The 19,810-nt window shown below is 55.3% G+C and overlaps 7 protein-coding genes across 7 annotated transcripts; 3 read left to right on the top strand and 4 right to left on the bottom strand.

The window, feature by feature from the left end:
* Positions 1–4: 4 nt before the first annotated feature.
* BO72DRAFT_134360 (Myb-like DNA-binding domain protein) lies at positions 5–2,312 on the top strand. The gene is made up of 3 exons (XM_040939126.1): positions 5–41; positions 112–194; positions 302–2,312. The coding sequence occupies exon 3, from the start codon at positions 452–454 to the stop codon at positions 2,129–2,131; it is 1,680 nt and encodes a 559-aa protein (XP_040800428.1). The 5' UTR covers positions 5–41; positions 112–194; positions 302–451; the 3' UTR covers positions 2,132–2,312.
* Positions 2,313–2,575: 263 nt separating this feature from the next.
* BO72DRAFT_380144 (putative cysteine synthase) lies at positions 2,576–4,119 on the bottom strand (the record flags this gene model as incomplete). The annotated part of the gene is made up of 5 exons (XM_040941373.1): positions 2,576–2,757; positions 2,817–3,436; positions 3,489–3,607; positions 3,663–3,722; positions 3,805–4,119. The coding sequence occupies 5 exons, from the start codon at positions 4,117–4,119 to the stop codon at positions 2,576–2,578; spliced, it is 1,296 nt and encodes a 431-aa protein (XP_040800427.1).
* Positions 4,120–4,295: 176 nt separating this feature from the next.
* Positions 4,296–6,249, top strand: BO72DRAFT_448929 (class I SAM-dependent methyltransferase). The gene is made up of 3 exons (XM_040944906.1): positions 4,296–4,728; positions 4,811–5,781; positions 5,843–6,249. Exons 1-3 carry the CDS (start codon positions 4,389–4,391, stop codon positions 6,050–6,052), a joined length of 1,521 nt encoding a protein of 506 aa, XP_040800426.1. The 5' UTR covers positions 4,296–4,388; the 3' UTR covers positions 6,053–6,249.
* Positions 6,250–6,310: 61 nt separating this feature from the next.
* Positions 6,311–9,016, top strand: BO72DRAFT_406102 (putative acetamidase). Its single transcript, XM_040942309.1, has 7 exons — positions 6,311–7,057; positions 7,137–7,249; positions 7,354–7,577; positions 7,676–7,953; positions 8,055–8,233; positions 8,344–8,650; positions 8,758–9,016. The coding sequence occupies exons 1-7, from the start codon at positions 6,544–6,546 to the stop codon at positions 8,868–8,870; spliced, it is 1,728 nt and encodes a 575-aa protein (XP_040800425.1). The 5' UTR covers positions 6,311–6,543; the 3' UTR covers positions 8,871–9,016.
* A 48-nt stretch (positions 9,017–9,064) lies between these two features.
* BO72DRAFT_469311 (uncharacterized protein) lies at positions 9,065–13,781 on the bottom strand (the record flags this gene model as incomplete). Its single annotated transcript, XM_040946951.1, has 6 exons — positions 9,065–9,826; positions 9,860–10,237; positions 10,277–10,675; positions 10,830–11,087; positions 11,754–13,490; positions 13,611–13,781. The coding sequence occupies 6 exons, from the start codon at positions 13,779–13,781 to the stop codon at positions 9,065–9,067; spliced, it is 3,705 nt and encodes a 1,234-aa protein (XP_040800424.1).
* A 473-nt stretch (positions 13,782–14,254) lies between these two features.
* On the bottom strand, positions 14,255–15,456 carry BO72DRAFT_448922 (nucleic acid-binding protein; the record flags this gene model as incomplete). Its single annotated transcript, XM_040944905.1, has 3 exons — positions 15,377–15,456; positions 14,786–15,310; positions 14,255–14,704 (listed from the first exon to the last, which is right to left on the bottom strand). Coding segments are annotated over exons 1-3 (975 nt in total). The 5' UTR covers positions 15,379–15,456.
* Positions 15,457–16,137: 681 nt separating this feature from the next.
* Positions 16,138–19,033, bottom strand: BO72DRAFT_380186 (uncharacterized protein; the record flags this gene model as incomplete). The annotated part of the gene is made up of 7 exons (XM_040941376.1): positions 16,138–16,425; positions 16,482–17,192; positions 17,243–18,019; positions 18,076–18,107; positions 18,162–18,384; positions 18,438–18,852; positions 18,909–19,033. 7 exons carry the CDS (start codon positions 19,031–19,033, stop codon positions 16,138–16,140), a joined length of 2,571 nt encoding a protein of 856 aa, XP_040800422.1.
* Between the last annotated feature and the right edge of the window lie 777 nt (positions 19,034–19,810).

Genomic DNA, 19,810 nt, shown 5'->3' with positions numbered 1-19,810 from the left:
CCTTCAGAAAAGAGCTGGCATTGGTCGTGCTTCACCTCAAGGTAAACCACACCAGAACCCAGGCTGGCGACCGATGGTTTCGATTATCTACCTTCTTTGACCAACAATTAGTCCTCTGCCTTGTGCCACCGATTTGCAACCTCCCTGTCGTTGAATGAAAGCGCATACTCTCACTTGAAGAATTGACCGTCTATGTAGGCCATACTCCCCCTCCTCCTTTCGTTGACTCTTTCCTTATCTTAAACTGTGCACCTTCCCTTTCTAACTACAACCAGAGAAACACAAGCTAACAGTTCATAAGATTGAGCGGTGTTACTTCGAAGTCGCGACTGCACAAACCAAAAATCCTACATTCAGCGTCCCTGCTCCGCAGATTCAACACTCAACACTTCTTCTCATACTCTCCAAACCTCTGATAGCTGATACCAGCTTGCAACCTCTCTACAAAAAAATGGGGAGACCCAACAAGCGCGCCCGATTCGCATTACCAGTTGAACCCGAGGAAGACGGCGGGGGAGACATCGACCTCCACGAAGCACGGGCGCAGAACGACCAACGCCTGAAGTCCATCTTCGAGGGCATTTTCGAGAAATACGGCCGGGACTTTACGGACGTGGGCGATGAGATCGATCTACAGACGGGCAAAATCATTGTGAATAATGGGCATATCCAAGAACTAGAGGCGGAGGAGGAAGAAGCCGAAAATGATGACCCCCGTTCCACAACGACAAAACCAGATTGGCGGCGACTCGAGCAGGAGCGGTCTGTCGCGTCGGAGGAAGGAATCCTACCTAAAACTCGTGGTCATTTGTCGGGTGAGGAGGAGGCCGCGGGATTGGGTAATTATGAGGCTCCGGATGATGATCGCTCACGGCCTGTATCTCCCGTGCTGCCGTCGATCCAGGAACCGCAGGCTGGGTTGCGGATTCAGCACCACCCGGCGGATGGGAATGAAGATGCCGGCAAACGTGACTCGAATCTACCTAGTCATGATGACGACGACGACGACGATGGGGCTAGTGTGGACTCCTTGCTGGATAACACGCTACGCATCGAGAGCATCCTGGATCAATCAACCACCACCACCACCACCAAACTCGTGAGCGAAAAAGCAAAACCTGCGGCTGAAGCAACTGCCCAATCACACGGCAACAGGCGCAGTGAGGCGGTGGAGGAGCTATGGCGGGTGCCTGAAATCAACGCGAGCTTCTCCACGCCGACATGGAACAGGTCACGTCCGGCGGCGTCCACTGTGTATCGCGTTCGCTCGCAGTCTCCACCGGGAGCTGGCTCCCTATGGTCATTGCCTGAGAAGTCGCGACGGGCTCCACGGAAGAGCCAGGCAGGGGCAACGACGAAAATCAAACCGCAGCGGAAAGTCACCCAGTCGAGCCCCGTGGTCTGCGACTGGTCCTTCGCAGAAACCCCCGAAGGAGACGAGTCCGACGACCCGTTGCAGGAAGACTACGAACCGTCGCCGACTCCTAAGCGGAGCATCCATGTCCGCGGAAAGACACCCGTGAAAGAACATTATACGCCGCGTCAATTGAACTATCAATGCTCGGATTGCAAGCAGGTTTTCGTGCGCCACGGCTACATTACCCATTTCAGGGAGATTGCCTCCAGACCCTTCGACGGCCAACACGATCGGGCTGAGGTGACCCGCCGACTCGATACCCTGGTCAAAGAGCCCACTCCGAAGTCGAAGTCCAAGACTACCACATCTATCACACCAAACATTCTAACAGGTTCGCGCGCAAACGAACTAGTGGATGATAACTCTACTCCCACTAAGAAACGTGCTCGAAATGTCATCCAGCCCGATGAAGCGAGACTGATCATCACAATGAGACAAGTACAGGGGAAGAAATGGAACGAGATCCTCGACTGCCTTCCGCACACCAAACTGACCTCGCTTATCCAATGGAATCGCAATCACTGGAGTGATCGCCGGGCCAATCCACCGTCATTGTCCAAGCCTTGGTCGGAGGCCGAGCGGGCCGTTCTGGGCAAATTCAAAGAGCAACAGGGCCTCAGCTGGACCACGATCCGCGAAGGGCTACCTGGCCGACCCCATGCCGAGATCGAATTCGAGTTGTTGCAGCTCTGGGCTGGCACCGATACACTGTGATGCTCTTCAGCAACCATAATGATTGGACGGCAGGCTTGATCGGTCCCGACGAATCGAATAGCAGATGAACCACAACTGACTCAGGACCCCGATTCTGACATGCAGTCCGTCAGCGGGGCCGATCGGACCCGGCACGTCAAGTTTCCAGATCCCGAGATTCGTGTCGTGACCCACTAGGTCGGATGAAGCGAGCGATGGCGTTCTGCTATCATAGCACAACCGGATGAAACCGAGTAGATCTCAGACTGTCGGATTGGGCGGCAGCTGAACAAATTCTACCCCCTGTCAGACACTAGCTGCAGTAACCATAAGTGGAAGTAGCTTTTTGGCCTTCGCCGCCTCTCCAGGGATCAACCTTCTTCATGCTCTTGCCGTGTCTTTGTCCTTCATTGTGGACCCCGGCTAATTTTCGTGGATCAATTGTGGGCTTGACGTATCACGCGCTTACTCCTCATCCGTGGCATCCGTGGCATTTAACACATCTTCAAGCTTGGTATCAACCGCGCCCCCGACGTCTCCTGCCTTCGCCCAGAACCGTGAGAGATGGCGTGACCCTGAGTCGGACAGAACCGTCACAATTCTGTGGCCGGGGCCAAGCTTCATTGCTGTCTTGACGGCAGCGAAGCCTGTAGTGGGGTGGTTTAGCCACAATCCGGTGAACATAAGATCATTGGGAAAGACTTACAGTTTACGGCACTGCTACTACCCACGAACAAACCGTCCTTCTCTACAAGCCATCTAGCCATTGCCAAGGCCTGTGCATCGGTCACCCGAACAGCGTCGTTGACCAGCTCCTTGCCCGCTTCGAAGTTAGCTGTCACTCGGTTGATCCCGATGCCCTCGACAATGGTGTCCACCTGTCTACGTCGCCTGGTGCCTTCTCTTTCTTTGAGGTCGAACATGACCCCGTAACGGACTCTGTTGTACAGCCCACTGCCTTGTGGATCGGCTAGGACCACACTGAGATTGGGGATGCGCGGCTTCAGGAAAAGTGCCACACCGGAGATGGTGCCACCTGTGCCCGCTCCAGCAATAAAGGCGTCTAATTTTCCGTTACACTGAGCATAAATCTCGGGCCCTGTGCCGTTGTAGTGGGCTCGCCAATTGGCTTCATTCTCGAATTGGTCGGCAAAGAATCCTCTTCCGCTAGCGGTGGAGGATGCAGTTTGTTCCTGGGCAAGCGAGCGTGCGCGATTGACGAAATTATCTTTTTCGACAATGGGGGCCGGTGGCACGCGGTCCACTATCGCCCCCAGCTTCAACAACAGATTCGACTTCTCAATAGCCTGGTCGGATGGCATGCAGCTATGGCTGTGTCAGTATATGACTATGCGGTGGCTATCGACTTGATACGAACATATGGGCCAGGTAACCCTTGGCTCGTGCCAAAGAGGCTAGGGAGATTCCCGTGGAACCAGAAGTGCCTTCGTAGATGGTGTCCCCGGAATGAGGTCTTAGGAATCCGTGCTCTTCAGCCTGTATGGAGTGTGAGACATTTATCCCGGTATGTCATGGAAAGGACCTGCCATACAATTTGGATCATGCTCAGCGCGACCCGGTCTTTAGAGCTCTGCCCAGCTCCATTCAGAAACTAGATAACAAGTCAGCAACTTCTTGAGTCATTTTTTCTGTCCCCAAGACGTAGATCTGAGGTAGATAGGCAAATGACGTACTTCGGCCTTGCCTAATATCTCGCAGCCCGTCGCATCGGATAAGGATTTGATACGAAAGAGGGGAGTATTCCCGATGCAACCTTCAATGCCCTCGACGATGGCCGGTGGACCTGGTCTTGCGGCGAGAGTCTCGGTGGAGAGGTCCTCGGTTGAGAGGAGGTCCTCGGAGTCTGTCGCGGGCTGGGATTGACGACGGGCTTGATATTCATGGATGCGCTGTTCTATCTCGGGGTACACCAGATCCTTGAATCCAATGGTAAGAAGAACACCTGCGACGAAGGCAGTTCCAATGTAGAGATGAGAATGATCATCCATGATTGCGAAGAAGAGAGGGATCCAGTCCAGCCAAGAAATGGTGATGGTGATGGACGAGGGCGAGTTAACTTATTGCATTTGATGGCGGGCGGAAGAAAAGCTTGGACCCACCGTTGCGCGACCGCCGCCTCTCCGCCTCTCCGTCTCTCCGTCTCTCCTCCATCTCGTCTCGTGCTCTCCCCGAGCTTTCTCTCTTGCTCCTCTTTTTCGACGGAGTGCATTGTGCTACCGCCCCCCCCGCCCCACGAGCGATCATCTACCTCCTTCCCATGGACTCTCCAGTCCTCAATCAACTGCTTCGGCAGTTATTTCGACATCCCGCCTGTCAATCCTTCAAATCTACTCCTTCCCTCTCCGCGCGCCGACCGGGTTGCGTACGCCTGTCCCCATCCCGTCCGCACCACCGTCAACAATGTCGACCCTTCCTCCGGAAACTCCCCGCCAACAAGAAAGCCTCCAACGATGGCACGATCTGGAACGAGCGTCGCTTTATCACCAGAGACATCTCGGAGGAGTTGCAGAAATACCCGATGGTCACGGCCAAAGAACTCCGTCATCACCGCGAGCGGCCGCGGCAGGTGAAGATGTGGGGACGGGAGTTCATCGATGGTAAGGAAAATCGTCGTCGTGATGGCTGGCTGCTGCGACTGGACAACCGCTCTAACATACTCGGGTGCTCTCTCTCTCACAGACAGTTTGTACAATTTTCAATACGGCTACTTCGCCCAACATGCCACCATCTTTAGCCCCGGGGAGCCCTTCATCTTCAACGACATCGCCGATGGGCCCGCGTTTCACACCATGCTACGGAATCGTTATACGGAGTTCGAGGACCGGTTAGACGCAGCCGAGCCCGACGTCGCCCGCCAACTGTGGCACACCCCGACGGAGCTCTTCCAACCCTACTACGGCGAGACGATTGCTCGGTACCTGGTGTCGAACTATAAACTGACGCTGTACCCGTACCACGATCTGATCATCTACGAGATGGGCGCCGGAAACGGCACGATGATGCGGAACGTGCTGGACTACATCCGCGAGGTGGACTACGAGGTCTACCAGCGGACGAAGTACAAGATCATCGAGATCTCGCCGGCGCTGGCGAGTCTGCAGCTGAAGAACCTGATCGCGTCGGCCGAGTCGGCCGGCCACCGGGACCGCCTCGAGATCATCAACCGGTCGATCTTCGACTGGAACACCTACGTGCACTCGCCGTGCTTCTTCTTGGCGCTGGAGGTGTTCGACAACTTCTCCCACGACATCATCCGCTACGACCTCAAGACGGAACAGCCGCAGCAGGGCGGGGTCCTGATCGACGCGGACGGCGAGTTCCACGAATGGTACCGCGACTACCTGGACCCGGTGGCCGCGCGGTTCCTGCGCGTGCGGCAGGCGGCTGCCCGGCGCCCGTTCCCGTCGCCCCTGGGGCCAAAGTACATGCGGGCGCTGCGGCCGTACCTGCCGGCCGCGGGCCAGTTCTCGCAGCCGGAGTACATCCCCACACGGCTCATGCAGTTCTTCGACATCCTCAACAACTATTTCCCGGGCCACCGGCTGGTGGCGAGTGACTTCAGCTCGCTGCCGGACGCCGTGCGCGGGCTGAATGGACCTGTGGTGCAGACTCGGTTCGAGCGGCGCACCATTCCTGTGACGACCCCTTATGTAAGTCTGGTCTTGAGATTTAGTCTGAAGTTTTGAGGAACGTTTTCTGACTGGCACGCAGGTCCAACAAGGATACTTCGATATCTTCTTCCCGACCGACTTCAATGTGATTGAGGACATGTACCGGGCGATCACCGGCAAGTTGACGCAGGTGGTGAGCCACGAAGACTTCATGCAGCGCTGGGCGTACATTGCAGACACGGAGACGCGGAACGGGGAGAATCCGATGCTGACATGGTACAAGAACGCCAGCATGCTGATGACTGTTTGAGTGAGGGTTGGGGTCAACTAGGAGATGTACGATAGAAGATACCAAGCATGGCCTACTATCTTATCTCGGCGGTTATGGTATCCGGAACTCGGCAATCTGCAGATGATAGATAGCTGAATCTATTGAATGATTGGCGTGCTACAGTGGTTGAGGATACATTCTGACATACTCCAGAGTAGATAGTGATGATGCTGCCAGGAGTGGGGGGGAGGGGGGGGGTGCTGTACCCAATCTGATTGATTCATCATTATCTCCTATCTTTCACGAGTGCGGAATATTCAGATAGTTGTGTATAGCATTCCACTGGCAGGTAACTAACTACCTTATAAACTTCTCCGCATCAACCCCGCTCCCGTTCCATTGATTTCCCCTCGTTCCGCAACCATAACCATAAACTCCTCCACCACCCCCAACTATACAACTTCACTTCATTTCACAACCCAGACCACCCAACCACCAACAAACCCCACCAAGCAACAGCAAAAGCGACAATGACCCAAACCACCCTCCTTTCACCCCCAACAATCCCCACTATCCCCACCTGGAAACCCACCGTCTACGCCAAACGCCAGGCCCAACTCGCCGCCATCCCCGAGGCCTGGCGTCTTCCCCACCCCCCGGCCACCCCAACATCCCCCAAACAAGACCAAGACCAAGACCAAGACCAAGACCAAGATACCCTAACCACCATCCGCACGAGCGGCATCCTCACCGCGCAAGAGCTCGCCTGGACCGAAACCGCCGACACAACCGTGCTGCTCGGCGCCCTCGCGTCCGGGGAAATCACCTCCGTGCAGCTGACGACGGCCTTCTGCAAGCGCGCCGCCCTGGCGCAGCAGCTGACCAAATGTCTGACGGAGATCTTCTTCGACCGGGCGCTGGCGCGCGCGCGGTGGCTGGACGCAGAATTCGCCCGCACGGGCGGGAGGCCGCGGGGCCCGCTGCATGGGTTGCCGGTTTCGATCAAGGATCGGTTTGATCTGGAGGGGGTGGATACGACTGTTGGTTCGTTTTTTTTTTCCCTCCGGGGGGGACGAATGAATGTGGGCTGATTGTTCATGTCTGGGGCTCTGTCTGGGTGAAGGCTGGGTAGGACTGATAAACAAACCCGCCCGGAAATCTAGCTCGATTGCGCGGCTGCTGGAGTCGATGGGGGCGGTGTTGTATGTCAAGACGAATGTGCCGCAGTCGCTTATGGTATGTTCTGTTCTGTCCGGTCCCTTTCCTGGCACGCTCCCGGTTTGTGAGAATGTTGGGAGATGGTTGGCTGATTTAGGGCTGGTTCTGCTGGAACCTGGAAGATGTCCGACTCCTACAACCACGTCTTCGGACAATCGATCAACGCCTTCAACAGCCAACTCATCTCCGGCGGGAGTTCCGGCGGCGAGGGGGCGTTGATTGGCACCCGGGGCAGTGTGCTGGGGATCGGGACGGATATCGGGGGCTCGATTCGCATCCCGGCCAACTTGCAGGGGTTGTATTCGGTGTGTCCGTCGAGGGGGAGGGTTCCGTGGGATTGTTCGTTGTATGTTTCAACTCCCTTCTTTACTCTGCTTGGAGTTTTGTTTCTGGGCATGAGTGTCGGGGCATGGTATACAAAGACTAACAGTATGCTGCAAAAAGCATGCACCAACACTACATGGTGCCCCCCGTCGCCGGCCCGATGGCGCGCAGCCTCACCTCGATCGAGCACTTCATGGCCGCCCTGCTGGCCTCGGAGCCCTGGACCCTCGACCCGGGCTGCATCCCGATCCCCTGGCGCGCGGAGCTGGCCCAGCCCCCCGCCCACCGGAAACTGCGGGTGGCCATCATCCACGACGACGGGGTCGTCAAGCCGCAGCCGCCGATTGCGCGGGCGATGCGCGAGGTCGAGCGGAAGTTGGTGGATGCCGGGCATGAGGGTGTGTCTTGCCCTTTTTCCTTTTCCCTTTCAGTTCAAAACTAGATATCAAGCCCGTACCGTACACACCACCCCGGTCATCATACTTACTGGGAGAAAAAGTAATCCCCTGGCCCGCCACCGCCCTCCACGAAGAAGGCACCGCCCTCTGGACGAAAGCCATCCTGGCCGACGGCGGCCAGCACTGTCGGTACCTGTGCGACATTGTTGGGGAGCCGTTGATCGAGGGGATGGTCGTGGGGACGGCGGAGGATGAGTTGTCGGTCGAGGAGAGGGAGAAGGTAGGCTGGGCTGTTTCTGTTTCTGTTCCTGTTCCATCACCTCACCTATCAACCCTTCCCCCTTGCCCGAATCCCTTCCCATCATACACAAGTAGTAACGAGACGAAAAGCTCGAAGAAACAAAATACACCTACCAAGAAACCTACCTATCGCACTGGACGACCAGCGGCATCGACGCCCTCCTGATGCCCGTGACGCCCTGGGTCGGCTACCGGCCCAAATCCTGGGTCGTCAGCGCCCAGTGGCTCGGGTACACGGCGCTGTGGAATTTGCTGGATTACGCCGCGGTCACGGTGCCGGTGACCTGTGCGGATGCGGGGGTCGATCATCCAGAGAGTAACAGCGACAGCGAGATCAACCGGGCATGGCGCGAGCATGTGCCTCGCAATGAGTCGGATCGGTTTAATTATCTACAGTGTTGGTTTTTCCGCTTTCTTTTCTTGTGGTTCCCTTGGGGGGCTGGGGTTGGGGTTCTGGGGGAGGGCGGGTTAGGGTTTGAGATGGGCTAACATCATTTCTGGCAGACGATATCGATCTGGTCAAGGATATGCCGGTTACGGTGCAGGTGGTTGGGGGGAAGTTCGGGGAGGAGAAGGCGGTTGCTGTGGCTAAGGTTTTGGATGAGCTTTTGAGGTAGATTCTCTGCCTGGGAACTTGGGTATAATTGAGCTGTATGTCAACCTACATACTACATATATGAAGAAGACCGCTAGTATGCGGGATTCAGATTTCGACTTAGGGTGATGATGAAGTAGTAACATCATGAGATACTGCTAATGCGAGATATTATACAAACTATACCGATATGTACTCCACTCCAAAAAGCGCAACCTAAAGTTTCGCCTGCGGCTCACGCTCACGCTCACCATTATTCTGCCACGCAAACCCAATCTTCTTGCCGATCCCCGGCTCGACAATGACATTCACCACCGTGACCTGCTCGCTCGCGAACCCCTGCCGCGTGGCCTCGACCAGCTCCTCCTCCGTCCGCACAAAGAACCCCCGGCCGCCGCACATGGTCGCCAACATCTCATACCGGGTCTCATACAGCAGACTGGTCGACCGCAGGCCCCGCGTCCCCTCCCCGCTCGCCTTGGTATCATTCCGCGCCGTCTGATCCTGCAGCGTCGTCCACTCGGCCGCCGAGGTCGTGTCCCCGTGGTAGATGCCCGAGTTGTTGACCACGAAGATCAGCGCGGGGATGCGGTACCGCGCCAGGGTCTCGATCTCCATGGCGCTGAACCCGAAGGCGCTGTCGCCTTCGAAAGCGACGATTTTCTTTGGCTTCGACGGGGAGCAAGCTCCTGATGCTGCACCGGGCATCGCGTTGTACGCTTCATGCGCCGCGGCGATATACCCCATCCCCACGCCCATCGTCGCGTAGGTTCCTGCGTCCAGTCGCTGGCGCGGGTGGTCGACGCTGAAGATGGACCGCGAGATGTCCATTGTGTTCGCGCCCTCGGACACATACACCACGTCGCTGCCTGCCTTATGAGTCAGCTCGTCCAGCGTCGACTTGATCAGGTGGAAAGCCCGCTGGTACGTCATCGGGGCATCCTTCGGGGTCGGGCGGTTGGCTGCCTGGGCCGCGGTCTGTGTATTCTTCTTGATCGATGCATCCAGCACGTCCAGGAAGGTCTTGTCAGAGGCCCCACCAATACTAGCAACCGGAGCATAGCGCCAATTCGCCAGGGCGGCGACCAGCTGGTCCACGACCAAGGAGATGTCGCCGACGATGCCCAGCTCCGCGGCGCCGGCATTGCGCCCGATCTCCTCGGCACACAGATCGACCTGGATAATCTTAGCCGTGGGGGACCACTTGGGCGCCTCGCCGAAGTGGAGGATCCAGTTGAGGCGCGCGCCGAGCACGAGCACCACGTCCGCGTGTTTCAGCGCCGCGCTGCGCGCGCTCGACACGTTGCGCGCGTGCGAGTCCGACAACACCCCCTTGCCCATCGGGGTCGGGAGGAAAGGGAGCCCCGTGCGGTCGACGAGCTGGCGCAGCTGGGCCTCGGCCCGCGCGTATGCGGCCCCCTTCCCCACCACCAGCAGCGGCGCCTGGGCCGTCTTCAGCAGCTGCGCCGCCTTGAGGATTAGCGCCGGGTCGCCGCTGGCCTTGGGCGGCGCGGGCACCCGCATGGTCTCCGGCGGAGGCAGCAGCAGCCGATGGTAGTCCGCCGCAGCGGTTGCGCGACCCTGGATGATGTCGGCGGGCAGGTCGACGAAGGTTGGGCCCGGACGACCGTACCAGCAGGTCCGGTAGGCGTTCTTCACCGCTCCCGGGATGAAGTCGAGCGAGGAGGCGCGCACCGCCAGCTTGGTGTGTGGCGTCAGGAAGGAGATGGCGTCGAGTTCCTGGAAAGCGCCTTTGGTGATTGCGGTGGTCTCGGCCGAACCGGCCAGCACCAGTAAGGGGAAGTTGTTGGCGGTTGCATTGCCTATCTATTTTGGCGGAATTGGCTTTAGTTAGTACAAGAGGAGAGACAGAAGGGATGGCTTTGTTAGCACGAGAGGATAGATAGATATGAATTCAACAAAGCTAAGAAGTACAAATCACGTAGATAGCAGCACCCCCAGGGCATGGAAAACAACTCACCCCGGCCAAAGTATGAAGAACGCCCGGTCCTCCCACGACGAGACAGACACCGGGTTGTCCGGTCATGTATCCATAAACACTGGCGGCATAGCTGCAAGCCTGCTCGTTGCGGAAGGCCACGAATCGAATGCCCAAATTGATGGCCTCCTCGGCAATCTCCACGACGGGGATGCCGACGATGCCAAAGATCACGGTGACGCCGAGATCGCGCAGCGTCCGGGCGATGATCTGGGCACCGGTGACGGCAGCCATTATTTTCTGGGGAAGGGGGGGGAAGTGTGATTAAGAGCTTGGCAGCTTGGCAGGATGTATGAATGGATTTTAATTAATGTAGGGCTGAATAGTTAGCAGTGAGTAAATAAAAAGAAAAAAGGAAAAGTGACTGGCTGCTCAGCAGTCCAGGGAAAAGGTTGGGGTTGGGGGTGTGGGGAAAGAGAGATAGGCAGCTGCGAAGTGAAGTTGGACGTACACGGTAGTTACGAGTAACTTAACAATGGAAATAAATGGCCGAGGCACAACCCATTCATCGGCATGACGCAACAGCAACAGCCGCTTTCATGCCCGAGGCAGCCATACTTCAACACTTGCTTGCATGCTTAGTTCGATCAGGTCGGTGTACTCTCTTCAATTTAGAGAAGATCAAATCTCATGCATTCCTGATTATCTTCTGCAGCCGCACAACCCTGTATTGTATAGTCTCAATTGTTGCTGCTGCTATGCTGCTACCAATGGTATCTCATCTACCTACCCATCACCTCGTTTCAAAAGAACATACATACATGAATAAATCTTATCAAATTCAAACTCGCTATGCTTCCTGCCAGCAGAATCGCTCTAGAACTCGAATTCCTTCCGGAACACGTTGACGTCCATCCCGGCCACGACTTGATCGGCCAGGTCCCGCCGTCCCATCTGGCTGAACACCCGCCGCAGCGTGTCGTACAGGTTGGTGCTTTGGTTCTGGCTGACATGGAGCATGCGTTCCAGCTGTTCGTCGGCAATGCCTCCCTCGCCGCCGATGATCTCGCGCGCCCGTTCCCGACCCTCTTGCTCGACGACCCGATGCATCGACAAAGCGCCCAAAAGGTGCTGCGCGGCCTCCGGGTAGCAGCCAATGTTGATGCAGGAAACGCCCAGATTGTAGCGAGCCCGGACGAAGTTGGGGTTGATGTTCAGCGCCTGCTCGTACGCCTCGATGGCCTCCTCGGACCGACCGGAGTTGGCCAGCGTGGCACCGAGGCGGTTCCAGAGTAGGTGCAGCTGCTCCTGCTGATTTGTGGTTCCAGACTCCGTCGAGGCCAGCGCAGCCGAGAAGCAGTCGACCGCCTTGTCGTACTCTTCTGCGCAGTAGAACAGAACACCCAGACCCACCTGCACGTCCGGATCCATCTGCTCACCCGACGGAGACAGTTGAGCAGCCTGGATGAAGAGATCGGTGACTCGGTCATGGAGCAGCTGACGATCCGTGAACCCAAGGTCGGCGTCTTCGGATACATCCTTGGGATTGATGATCTGCGGGTACTTGACGGAGAGCCAGCGCTCCAAAGTACGGTAGGCGGTAGAATCGTAGCCCTCATTGGTGTAAGAGACGGCCAGACCCATGAGCGCATCCAAGTTGCCAGCATCGATCTTCAGGGCTTGCTCCAGAGCTCGGATCGCGGGCAATTCTTTCTCGTTCTGGGCCTGCGCGGTCCCCAGCATCGTCCAAGCCTGTACGTGCTGCGGGTCCTTCTGGACCGCCGCCTCGAAGGCCAGCGCAGCCAGAGACAAGTTGCCACCCTCCCGCATAATCTTGACACCTTCTTCGAATGGGTTGTTGACACTCTGGAAAACATTGTCTTCCTCGAACAGGTACTCGCCTAGTTGCGGGTTGCGGAACCGCGTGTTGAGGGTCTCGAATCCATCCCAGTCACCCATATCGCCCATGTGAAGGTTCTCGTCGATGTTGAAATCGGTCTCACCCTCCGCCAGTTTCCTATTTACTGCCGCCTCAGCTTGAACTCTTTGCCACACGTTTTCAAACGCATCGAAACTCTCCTCGATGGCGGTAGTAGTAGTGGTGGTGGAGGTGGTGGTGGGGACTGACCTGTCCAGCTCATTCAGCTCTGCCTCCATGGCTGCGTTGGCCGCATCGTCCAGCGTCTGGGTATCCGCCGTCTCCATCTCCGCGAACTGCGCCTCCCAGTTCTCGTCATCGAGCTCCACCATCCGCCCCTTGCCTTTGTCCTGCGTGACGGCCTCGGCCGGTTGCTGCTGCTGCTGCATGGCCATCGGGCCGAAGTTCTGATGCATCATCCCCATACCCCCAATGCCCATGTAGCCCATAGGACGCTGGTAACCAGCCAGCATCGGGGACGGGGCGGAGGCGACGGAGGGGTGAGCCGCCTGGGGCATGCCAGTTCGACTCTGTTGTTGGAACCGGGCGAATTCGGCCGGGTTGAATCCCGCGGGGGCGTTCATCATCGGACCTTGGGACCCATTAAAGGCGGCCTCCATCCGTGCATGCTCACCGGCATCGAACTCCGCCGCCCAGCCCGGAGATCCTGTCCGCGGGGGTGCGTTCTGGAACTGGTCCAGTTCACGTCTGAGTTGTTCCATGGCGAAGGGCTGAGGGCTAGCGCCCGGTAGTTGGCCGGGTTGTTGAGAGAATTCATCCATCATCTAACACACTCGAAATAACAATCATTAGTTGAATGGGAACCACGGCAGTGGGCCACGCCCTCTTCCCCGCGGGGAGGCTGAGGAGAGGGTGGGGTGTGTTTGGAACATGGAGATACCTACCTGATCTTGACCACCCATCATTCCTCTAGACCGCATGCCTTCCTGCATGCCTCCCGGACCGCGTCCGACGAGGCGATCACGTTGCAGGGACTTGTCATCTTGGACATGCTTTGTAAACTGCGTCAGCGGGTTTCCGGCTGTAGAGCACTCGGCGCCACCAAGGAACGACATGTTGTGGGAATATGTGCAGCGACCGCGCTATTCAGTTCTCACGTAGAACAGTTCATATGTTTTGAAAATAGGACAAGGGAGGACCAGTGGTAGAAGAGAGAGGGAGGGGGGGGGGAGATAAGAGGGCGAGAGAGAGAGAGAGAGAGAGTGGAGAGAGGAATAAGTGAGGAGACCCGCCCCGAAATGGCTCTCTAAGCACAGAGACGTGGGGTTTCGGCGCGGCTTCGCTGCCGACCGGCGGAAAGATACCGAGGCCCCCCGGAAGTCACGTGTGCCCTACTATTTATTTGGTTTCCTTTGGTTTCCATCTGTCTAAGCCTACGTGGTATGTACGGAGCAGGAAATGATGAATGGAATGGACTGTACGACATAATTCTGTAATATACATGAAAAGGATGAACTTGATATACACTCAAGACTATTACACCTCAATATAGGCCAAGTGGAATTAGAATCTGGGACAACAACTCAACCCCTACTCCTGCTGCTCCGGCTGCTCCTGCTGCTCCTGCTGGCGGGATTCAGGGTTGTTGATGCCCTTGTGCTTGGAGCTGTAGTCCAGGCGCAACTTCTTTCCATAGGGCATCTTCTGGCTGAGGGCCTCCATGGCATTGCGCGCACTCTCGAGGTCAACGAAGTCGGCGTGGGCGAAACCACGGGGCTGTCCGGTGCGGCGGTCAATCGCCACGCGCACATCGATGACGTTGACCACATCGCTGAACAGATCGTTGAGATCACGGTCGGTCATCTCGAAGGGCAGGTTGCCGATGTAGAGCGACTTCGAAGGGGGCGACACCCTGTGCTTCTTCATGCCGTTCTGCGCGAACATGACGCTGATACGACGTCCCTCGTAAACCTGCAGGTGCATCTCTTCGATGGCACGCTGAGCCGACTCGATCGAATCGAAATCCACATAACCGAATCTAAGTGACAGACAACCCCCAAAGTCAGAATTTGCACACGCGGCAATGTTTGGAATTCAGGACCGAAACTTGTGCGCTTACCCCTTGCTGATTCCCCGCTGGTCATGGATGAGGTGCACTCTCTGCACCTCTCCGAACTTCATGAAGAAACGTCTGAGATCGTCGCTTGTGACGTCGTAGAAAAGGTTTCCAACGAAAATGGTGGTCTTCGGCTCCGGCTCCTCCCTGGCGAAGTTTGATCTGAATCTGCGGGTCCCAGATTCGCCATTGCCAGAGTTATCCCGCTGGAAGGAACGTCGTCTCGGGGCTTCCGGGGCAAAAGGCTCATCAGCCTGTTCAGAAAAATTCTCCTTCTGATCGGCGTACTGCGAAACAGCCTCGACGATGCTCTCGTTGCTGGTCTCGGGAGACTGCTCGTTGGTGCTGGGAGCTACGGGCTTGTTCTGAGCATCATCGCTGTTCCACCGGCTTTGAAGCTGAGACTGAACGGGTCTGCTGGCGAAAGCAAGGCGCAAAGGGCTGGACGCGTTGGAGCGCGGTACAGAGCGAATCGCGACTCTGCTAGGAGCAATCAACAGCCGAGAGGCTGCCTGACGGAAGCAATACCTGGATAAATCCAACACTGTTAGACAGATACTAACAATGGCGAAAGGCAGTGATAACCAGACTCACATTCTTGTGTTTGAAAAACGATTAAATCTTAGAGGAAAGGATGGAAAAGGATGAAGTTTTCTCAACTCAAAGAATTTGTGGCAAGGCGATGCTTCGGGGAATTCAGCAACGAAAACTTCCCTTATCAGTTAGTCACGTGATGTTATATCAGCACACCATGCCTAATGTGTAATCGATCATTGGAGTTCGGGAAATTGCTGCGCCGGAATGCCTGTTGCCCGTGACTCAAGTATCTCCTGAAATGCATGCTACATAATCCAATAACTATAATGAAGGAAATAGCCAGACTAGACCTGAACATAGTCGGAGGAAAGACCGCTACGTTCTGTGGTTGTCTCTGTTTTCGCGACTTCAATGGAGTACGGTACGCTAAAATCTGCAGACGAGCATGAACTACCGACAACAATAAGAGACACCAATATAGAGTGTAGATGACTAGTATTTGCATGACCTATCGTGACGTGTCTTTGCGTAATATACATCCAATCCTCAATCGAATATCCACGCTGATTCAAGCGTAGAACACGAATATGATTATAGCTGTGGAAACCAACTAGAAAGAGCCCAGCCCAGCCTTTGAATCCAACCGCGTCCTATTCGCCATCCTGTGAAGCTAAAGATTAGTCCTGCAGAGCTTTGTAGCACGACACAAATACAATCCATATAAAATGAAATCCAGATTCCCGACCAACTTTTGATTCATTAAATGTAGTCAGATCCTAGAAAGGCAGACACGAAAGAACTTGAACAAACATCGTTGCTTAGGTTCCCGGACCGCTACTTGGGTTGTTGAGAGAGGATGGGTTGACAGGATAGCCTGCCGTCGACATGGCAACATTGCTGCCCTCGTAGCTGTTAGCATCAGGGGAGAATATGTTCGGGCCACGAGGCATAGAACGCATGCGGTCAGGACCGCTGTTTTGGGTGGCTGGCAATTGTGCTGAAGACAGAGGACTTTGACCCGGTTGTTGCTGTTGCATGTCTCCCGATGGCCACCATTGTGAAGGTATATCCATTGCTGAACTCTGAATATAGGTATCCCAAGCGTCCTATGATTGTGATCAGCCATGAATTCTTTTTTCAGGGGATTGATGGGTTAGCCTACCCAGTCCAGGTTCAACTGCATGTCGGGCACCTGCCCAAACATCGCGCTGAACGGTGAAGGTGCCCCCGGAATCTCTGCCGCGTTTGCAAAGCCACCTTGCATGGGCATTTGCGTGTCTGCCATCTTGTATGCAGGGTCGTTGAGCGTCGATTGGCTCGAAGCCATGGGACTCATTCCACTGCTCAGGAGCCCCAATGTCATTGCGGCGCTTTGTTTCTCATCCTGTGGCTCAAAGGCTGCTGCAGACGCGGTATTACTTTCTGAAAATCCCAAATTCAGCTTGGCAAGCATTACTCCCAGAGCTCCGGCAGCTTTCCATGCATCGATAGTCTCATCACGAAGCTCGTCCCAGATTTCTCGGGTTCGTTGGAGCGCAGCCACCATCTCATCCCGACGTTCCTTAGTCCAGGAGTAAGGATCACTACTGGTTCGACCCGATGCCTGGAGTTGCTGTCCATGATAAAGATCAAGGCAAAGAATGGTTGCAGCGAGCAAATAGTCGGAAGATCCAAGTGAGGTTAGCTTGTTGTATCTGCTGCGTAGACGACCTGTGGGCCGAGTCTCGTCATGAAGCATGGACTGAAATCGCAACAGCTCCATTGCAGAGTCCAGGCAGGTCCGTCTCGAGTAACTAAATCGAGGGTTCTCACGTGCTCGTACAAGGTATTGTCGATGAAGCACGCATTGTGCTTTGTGATACACGCTCGCAACCTAGAGATGGTCAACACTGCATAGAACATCTCAACAAGGACAGAACTTACCGCAAATCGTGACATGATCAAGTTTGGAGAGTCCAATGGGCAATCTTCGATAGGACGCACGAGTAGGTGCTCCGGGATCAGATCGCGAGCTTGACGAAGCTCCGCATCAAGCTCCATCACCTTGTCATAAGACGTTGCAGTCTGACAACGTGAAGTATGCTCGCTGACATGGCCGAAAGTGTACGTCAGCCGCGCTTTAGCAATCAAGAACGATATCGGCGTCGGTTCATTTGCTGGACGGGAAGGCGGAAGTTCTTGACAATTCTCATCAAAGTCATCATCATACAGATTTCGAGGGAGCTCAGTATCACTGTCAGTGGAACGGATCATGCTGGGCAACCCCACTTGAGAGGAGAACAATAGGTCCGCCTGCCGCACGAAGGTCCACACGCGACGCCGCATTTCTCCTTGAAACGGTGTGATGTTTGGGAACATCTTGGAGTCACGATGGTAGCCCATCCTCATAGCCAAGCGCGCGATCACTCCCACGAGAACCCACACTGACACATCTGCTTCCCTGGTTTGACAGAAGTCACCATGAAGGTGAAAGATCAAACTCTCAATGACGTACGGATATGGTTTGGTATAGTCGGCCAGCGTAAGACACTGGGCTACGAGGTTTCTGAAAGTTCCAGCCATGTCCAGGGACTTGCCCCGAAATTCCGGGGGTTCGTCTCCATTGCGATGGTACGAGAGCATGGCTAGTCGCATCATGGCAAACAGCATGCCAATCCATATCGTGCAAGTCTGGGAAGGATCTTCCCAATGTTTGTTGTACTAGCTGGGATTAGCGATACGGTAATCATGTAGGGTGATGGACAGATGAGTCTTACCTGTGTCTGAAAAGTGGGCCCATGAAGAATGTCTACTTCGGAGTGAGTACTGACATAAGGTATATGCAAAAAGCCGTCTGACTTACGTGTTGATGGGTCATAGCAGCTGAAATAGCGCGCGATCAGCATATCGGTCGTATATTTAGACGGGAAAGAAGACATAATTTCCGCCCGAGTCGCGGGTTTCATTGCCCCAAAGAGTAGAGCGGAACCTTGGACGTCAGTCGGGAGTTGGGTTGTCTTCAGCTTCTCCGTCTGCTCCTCGTATTGCTTCTTGTGAGTGGAGAAATAATTTCGCACTTCCGCAATCTGAAGCAGGCGTTAATCGCTGGCAATAGCTCTGGTGCGCGCAGGCAACTTACATCGCTGAGGACCGATGCCCAATGTACCTCACTGATATAATAGGACTTGTTGTTGTCAAACTTCATAATTCCAAACGACTTGGTGACCTGCTCGGTATCACTGTCCTCAGGGCCGCCAGGTGTTTCATCTTCCACATCTATATCGACCGTGTTCGGTACAGACCCCGTGCTGCTGCTATTGCCGGAAATCGCAGCCATGGCCGCTGCGGGGCCTGCAGACTGGGAACCATTAGTCATGAGCGATAGGACGAGGCTCTCAAGTCGATCGATCCTATTCTGCATATCATCTGGAGAGCTCGCAGCTGACGGCTGCGACACATTCTTTTTTCGCACATTTGCTTGGGCGTATGAGCACGAAGTCGCATCACCACGCTTGATGCAGTTTTCGCAGGGATGGGCACGGTTGCATTTCAGCCTGATGACTCCACCGTTAGCACAAATGAAAAGGTGGCCAGCGAGGCAAGTGCTTACTTTCGATGCCGACATGGCGCACATGAGAGGGGAACTCGATTTCTCTTTCTGATGACTCTGAATTGTCCTTCAGGTGAGAATGCGCCAGCGCTCGACGAAGTTGTGGATGGGGGTGTCGGAGACATATTGAGCTATATTATAACAATCACCTGAGAAACAGTGCTTGCGAGAGTCGCCCGGACGAAAAATGCGGGGGGAGAAAGAATGGCCTGCCCAGAGACGACTATTGAACCTGCTGAGTATCGCGTAGGATTTCGGCGCCAATATGTCTAAGGGGATCTGGTCCGGACGCTGTAGAGGTTGGAAGTCTGTCCGGTCGACGGCGCAAGTTGTCAATGAATGTAATGGACAATATGACAAGACTCAAGTAATCGGCGCGCAGCCCTCTGAAAGTCTGCGAGCGTAACCAGAATCCGCTCTGTTTATCAAAAGCCCTTATTGCACAACAATACTCGATCCCAGTGGTTTGACCGCGATCGTTGCGCTGAACGCGATTGAGCAGGCTTATGGTACGATCGAGGGGCGCGCGGCGATGGGCGACCGAAGAAGACCGCTGTCCGTCGGGGTTGAACAGATTTGGAAGACACGGGCTAGTGTTGAGTCGACCTTGAAAACAACGGCACAAAGAATCGCGTTGCACACGGATCGAAACGAAAAGAAAAGAAAGTGCCGAACAACAAGACGAGGAGGAGGTAGAGAAGAGATCCAATGAGGGGCACGATCGGCGAACTGCCTTTGCGGGTCGAACTTGGGAGAACGAAAGGCAAACAGCCGGTCAAGCCGGGCTTATCGAGTTTAAGATTATATCAGTGATAGACAGAAGAGAGAAGAGGCAAGCCCAGGTTGGTCGATACCTGAAGAGGCACGTAGTTGGAGTTAGTAGAATTGAAGTGAAGAAACGA

This window comes from Aspergillus fijiensis, assembly GCF_003184825.1.
Source record: "Aspergillus fijiensis CBS 313.89 unplaced genomic scaffold BO72scaffold_29, whole genome shotgun sequence".
NCBI lineage: Eukaryota > Fungi > Ascomycota > Eurotiomycetes > Eurotiales > Aspergillaceae > Aspergillus > Aspergillus fijiensis.
Note: the sequence above shows the minus strand (reverse complement) of the source record. Positions and strands in the feature narration are given on the sequence as shown.